The sequence below is a fragment of the Physeter macrocephalus genome, chromosome 11 (genome assembly GCF_002837175.3).
Source record: "Physeter macrocephalus isolate SW-GA chromosome 11, ASM283717v5, whole genome shotgun sequence".
Classification (NCBI taxonomy): domain Eukaryota; kingdom Metazoa; phylum Chordata; class Mammalia; order Artiodactyla; family Physeteridae; genus Physeter; species Physeter macrocephalus.
Window position 1 is genome coordinate 37975767 of NC_041224.1, and position 6052 is coordinate 37981818.

At 60.3% G+C, this 6052-nt stretch overlaps 1 protein-coding gene across 1 annotated transcript; it reads right to left on the reverse strand.

The window, feature by feature from the left end:
- Positions 1-471: 471 nt before the first annotated feature.
- LOC112066464 (OTU domain-containing protein 7A) lies at positions 472-5715 on the reverse strand. Its single transcript, XM_024129582.2, is given in 12 exon segments — positions 472-2247; positions 2250-2403; positions 2405-2488; positions 2491-2552; positions 2555-2593; positions 2596-3004; positions 3007-3278; positions 3281-3299; positions 4435-4534; positions 4713-4753; positions 4755-4813; positions 5610-5715. Coding segments are annotated over 12 exon segments (1575 nt in total). The 3' UTR covers positions 472-2017.
- Positions 5716-6052: the final 337 nt, after the last annotated feature.

The window sequence follows — 6052 nt, forward strand, 5'->3', positions numbered from 1 at the left end:
GTGACCTCACAGCTTTGGATGGCAAAGCAGTCGGTCAGCACGACGTGAAGAATCAGTCCAAAAAGCTGCCACAAACCGTCTTGATGAGATATTTTTTAAAAACTACTTTTTTAAAACAAAAGAAACTCCAGTAATATGACGGACGTGAACGTCACTAATTTCCACACATTGAAAGTATTATTTAGCATGAAAAGTAAAACTTCTGAAAAAATTTAAGATCCTATGTAGTTAATAATTTTAAGGAACGACTTATGTAAAGCTTAAATAAATTACTGAAAACTCCACGTGCTGTGGATATTTAAAAACAAAAAGGAATTACTCACAGGAGATACTCAAATTAGTTTATTATAATTCTTCAAACAAGTAAAACAAAAAATCCTCTCCCCATATTTTTGTTTGTTTTTGTTGTTGTTGTTGTTGTGTGTGTGTGTGTGTGTGTGTGTTTTCCATTTTTGCTGCTCTTTATGTCAGGGGGAAAGCATTCTTTCTGGAGAAGAAGCTGGCTCCAATGAAGAGATGGTCTACCTCCTGTGTTTTCTGAAGATACAGCCACAGCGAAGCTGGGCGCCTTCTCCTCTCTTTCTTGGGATTATTAGAGGCAATTCTAAGGCTCTCACAGGTTTTAAAAGATTCGTTTGCTAGTGAGGATTTTACCCATCGTATCTGTATTTCTTGGAAACAAGATCTTCCCTTAGTGAGGCAGGTTTAGCGCCTCAGTGCCCTTGGCCAAGAACGGTGTTCTCCAGAGGTAACCTTGGAAGGAAGACGCTGCATACTTACTGCTGCTCAGAACAGAGTAACTAAGGACACTTTTTTTTCTTAAGAAATGTAATGGAGGCACCAAAATAGGGACGTGCTGGGGCTGCTCCTAATGTGTTCTGCAGCCACAGTCAGGGTTACCCTCATCCTGTGGAGGGGACCCCGATGGGAGCGGCGCCCCTCCGCCTGGCTGATCCCAGACAGATGCGGGTGGGGGGCGGGGTAGGGGTGGGCTTCCTTCCCGGCGGCCCTCAGTCCCTTCCCTCTGGAAAGAGGCGCAGGCCGGGTTTCAGGGCGGCCTAGTGGGGGCTTACACAGTGACCGCCGCAGGGTCAAGTTCTCGCCTCTCTCCTGGGGCTTCGATGGTCGCCTCCTACGGCGCCCTCCGGCCACGGTTCACTGCGGAAGTGTCTTTGAAGGGGAAATGTGAGCAGGGCGTCATCTTTTCTCATATATGGGCAACTCCAAATAGTGAGTTGGGAACCTTGCCTTTGGGGCCCAAGGTGTCTTCGGAAAGCTCCTGTCACCTGAGCTGCCCGGCACCGGGAACAATCGCTACATCTCACCGCGCCCTGCGAGGTGGGCTGTCCGGTGCCCATCCTACAGACGCCCGCGGCTTTGAGGGCAGTGTGAATGTCGCTCGAGCCGGGGGCTGTGGGAGGAGGTTTTGCTTATGAGATGGAGCCGCGTATTCCTAAGGGGCCACAGAGACCACCAGGGCGCCAGCGGGCGGCCAAGCGTCCTGTTCTCCAGGGGCCCGGGAGGGGCACAGGTGGGAGGGAGCCCGAAGCAGAGCCGCCACCGCGGTCCCGGGGCCGCGCGTTCGCTTTGAAACCGTGGTGGCACCGATTGCACGCAGGTGACCGCTACATGTAAGAGGTCAGTCGCCGGGTTAGAGAAAAAAGCCCCCGCCCACCCCCCGAAAAGAGGCATGTAAAACACTCCCTTCTAAAAACAAAGGGGTGCAAATTTCTTTACTTCTCTTATCGAGGAACAAAAATACTCTTGCAATGGCTATTCAGTTTCCATAGGTACGAGGCAGGTACTAGCTAGCACAACCACTTCCAACAGTATGGCTGTTTCCTATCCGTCTACTACCTGAGTGGCGTCAGTGTAGGTTCAGGCACCATTAGGAACATTTGACCAAACACGTACACAGCACGTACAGAGGATCGCCGGCCTCCCGGTGCACCAGGGCGCGGAGGAGACACCTACAGCACGGAGAGGACAGCCCGGCCGGCGGGGCCGCGGCACGCGCTCAGGGCCGGGCCGCGGGCGCCTCGCGCCGCCGCCGCCGCCGCTCCTCGCGGCAGCAGTGCAAGCAGTAGTGCTCGGTCTCGGCGCGCCCGTAGAACGCGCACTTCTCTCTCTGGCGGGGCCCTCACCGTTCGAGGCCGTCGCGCGCCGAGCCGAAGCCGTTGGCGTAGGTCTGCGACTTGCGCTCGGCCGCTCCCGCTGCCCCCGCCGCGCCGGGCAAGGCCCCTGGGAGGCGGGCGCCATCAACTCGACCGTGTTAACCGTGCGCAGGGCGGCGGCGCGCGCCGGGCTGTAGCTCAGCGATTACAGCTCGCGGCTCTGCCGTGGGTACAAGGCGCACGGCCGCTGCATGCCCACGGCCGGGGCGCACGCCTTGTCCCGCGCGCCCCACCGCCTCCACCTGGATAACGCTCTGGCGCCCCGGCGCCGGGGGGCTGCCCCCAGGGACCGGTCCGCTGCCGCCCGCTCGCCGCTGCCGCCGCCGCCGGGGCCCGTGGAGGCCGCGCCGCGCGGCGCCGCCCGTGCCCCCTCCGCCGACCGGGGTTCGGGCGCTCCTTGAGCTTGAGTACCAGCTGCGTGGGGGGCCCGGCAGGGCGCGCTCGGGGCTCCGCCCGCCCTCGGCCTCAGGCCTGCGCGGCGGCCCCTTGGCCATGGAGGCGGTGGGGGCGTCGCGGCGCCGCTGCTCGGCGCTGAAGCGCTCCTGCGCGCTGGTCAGGTAGTAGCCGATCATCTCCTCGTGGAACTAGTGCCGCTGGCTGGTGAGCAGCAGGCCGGCGAAGATGAACTTGCGCTCGCCCTGCATGGCGGCGCGCAGGATGTGGAGGCTCAGCCTCACGTCCGTGCTGTACTTCCAGGCGTCGCCGCGGGGCCCGCCGCCCTTGTCGGCTGGCGACGCGCCTGCTGCCTTGCCCGTGGGCGACGGCGTGGCCTTCTCCGAAGGCGACGTGCTGGCCGAGGCTCCCGACTCCTCCTTGCTGCCCTTGCGCGCGCCTCGGCCTTCTTCTCCTTGCCGCGCTCGGACGCGTCGCCGCGATTGCCGTTGGCTGACTTGGAGCGGCTAATCGGGCCGTGCACCTGGCCGCCCATATTCTTCTTTAGCTGGATGCCCACAGAGTCCGTGCGGGTCTTGTCCTTGTCCTTGCGCTGCTTCTCCTCCTTGTCCTTGCCGTTCTTGCTGTTGGAGTTGCTGCACAGCGAGTCGCGGTCCGAGTCCAGCAAGTCGGGCAGGGACTGCACGTCCTCCCCCGCCGAGGCCGTGGGGACTCCGGCTGCGCCATAGGGGCCTCCGAGGGAGAGGGAGGTCAGGGAAGGGAGGAGGTTAGAGCTGTCCCCACGCGGCAGATGGAGGCAGACCCCGCCCCCGCGGTGTGGCCTCGGGCCTTACTGTCCCCAACCCGAGCTGTGGCCCAGCCTGAGAGTCTCCTGATTCTCGAGCTAGAGCTGCTGCCTTCAGAGCCCTCGTGGAGGCTAGAAAAGAACACCCACAGCCAAGTCATGACATACTCCATGCAGCTGGACTCTGGAGCCAGACTGCCACCGACTGTCACTTGTGCCATCAGTAACATAGGGTATCGGGACCTGCCTCAGGGAGCCTTGTGAAGATTAAATACACGTAAAGGCTGAAGTACGAAAGCACTCTGAGCAGTGCCAGCTTGTCCTGGGTACTGACCGTGTGCCGGGCACTGCCCTCCTTGCTTTCCTCGTGTCACTTAAAAAAATATCCGTTACGAGCCCCAGTTTATGGTTAAATAAACTGACGTCTGGGGAGGACCAATTATTTGTAAGTTTGTTTTTTTTTTTAAACAAATCCCTTTTCCTGGGACTTTACTTACTACTGAGGTCACAAAAAAATCAGTCCGGTACTTAGAGGGAATCCCTCTCAGCATCTGGAGGCAGGGCCAGCATGGGTCCTCGCCGGGGGAGGGGGCCAAGTGGGGCACCAGCCCCTTTCTCACAGCCCTCCCCTCCTGGAGGGGAGAGAAGGAGAAGAGAAGGAGGGGGTGCCGAGGAATCACGCCCTCGGTTCCCTGCCTTTTCCAAGGACCTACACACACTTTTATAATTAATTCCGCTCGTGGCAGCACATCGTGTTCCGATCTCCGCAGAGGGAGTTTTGTGTTGTGACTTGCCTACGGTTTGTTTTCTGAGTGGGCGGGTTTATTTCTCTCCTTCCGGAGAAAATAAGGGAAGAAAAACTCCCCTAGCCGGAGCGTGCGCCTACGTCCAGACTCGCAGGCACACGCGCACACAGGCCCGCGTTCCAGCCGGAGCCGGGGCGGCGGGGACCGCAGGCGGCGGGGACCGCGGGCGGGGCTGCGACCCGGCGCGGGGCGGCCCCCCGTGGGAGAGGGTGCACCCCGCCTGCCCGCCCCGAGCCGAGTGCGCCTGCCGGTCCGTCCTGGCACGCTCCAGGCTCACCCGGGTCTCGGAGGGGATCCGGATCCACGTTACATTCATGTAGCTGTGCAGAAGGTTCAGCTTGGCTTCTAGCGACAGGATCAGGCTAGAGAGAGGAACACAGAGTGAGACGCGCCCCAGCTCGCCCGCGCGCACCCCGCCCGCCGGCGGCCGTCCTCGAGGAGCAGGGGCGCACGTGCCCAGCCCCTTCCCGGGAAGCCCGAGGACAGCCCGCCCCATACGGCGCTGGGGGAGGGGGCACAGGGTAGGGTCTTATTGGGCCAGCCGGGCCTAATAAGTTATCGTTGTCGACTTTCCCCCACTCCCAGTCCTTCCCTGGCGTCCACCGCAAAGTGCAGAGGCAGCCCCTTGTGCTCCGAATCCTTCGGGGGGATCACGGCTGGGAAGCAAAAGAGAGAGACCCGTGCCAGGTGGCCCAGGGCGCGATGGGAGGCTCAAAGACCCCGCGACCCCCAGGGAGGACAGGAAAGGGCCCCGGAGACCAGGTGTCTCCATGATTAAGGAAACCGAATGGGGGTGTACACAGGACCTCTATGCCAGTAGGAGCGTTAAGGCCAGAGGTTTCAAAACCATCACTAATAGTTTTTAAAAATTCCTCTTTATTGTGGACCCTGAAGAGCAGTTGGAGACATGACCTGGCCTCGACATGGGTTAAAAGGCAGGTGCCCTCCTTGGGCAGCAGACAAAACAAAGCTATTACTACTTCTGCCATTTCTGAGGAAGGATCCAGGCCAGACAGCACAGGGAGCAAGGTCACCTGGGAGGGGGCTTGGGACCAGACCCACCCATCTCCTCCCAGAGGAGGGGAGCGAGGGCTGCCGGCCCATCTGCTCTTTCGGGAGTTCATGCAGCAAGTCTGTGTCGGTGTGGGACCCAGGGACGCCGTCGCCCTTGCCACAGAGAGCTCACATCCTGGACCAGGGACGGGATAAACAGGTGACATACAGCTCATGCTGTCAGGCGGTAATAGCGCCCTAAGGGTGAACAGCAGGAGTTTGGCAAACCTTTCTGGGGTGGCCCAGTGAGCCTTCCGAGGAGGGAACGTGCAGGTAGACAAGGCAGTGAGGAGAGATGGGCCCCTCACTGCACAGAGGGGTTGATTCATCAAAGTTCCGCCCCTGCCCGGGGGAACCCGGGACCACCTCAGAAAGGCTGAGGAGGAGGCGGGTGTTTACAGGTTTGTCTGGGATCTGCTGGCAGCTTCCGGGCCGGTGGGATCAGCTCTCTGGTGACGTTGTTGATGTCAGGAACAGAGAATGGGGAGACGGCTACCCCCCCCATTTCAGCCCTCGGAGCAGCAGCCGCATGGGGGCTGCACTAAGCTCCCCTGCAGGCCCCACCTGAGGGTCAGGCCCCAGCAGAGCAGCACAGCCTGGGGCTCGGCCAGGCCAGCAGCTTGGTTGCTGGAGCCTGGCTTCCTGCCTCCGTGCCAGTGGCTGGTGCAGGGAGAATTGGGCGCTTCTATGAGTGCTGCTGGGGATGGTACGTGTAGGTGCAGGGCCTGGTGAGTCTTCACTCAGACCCTTCTGGGGCCTCCAGCAGGGGCTCTCGCCTCTGCTGTCCCACCGGCTTAGGAGGGAGGTGTGGCCAGGCCCCCTTCTAGATAGGGAAGTAGGTT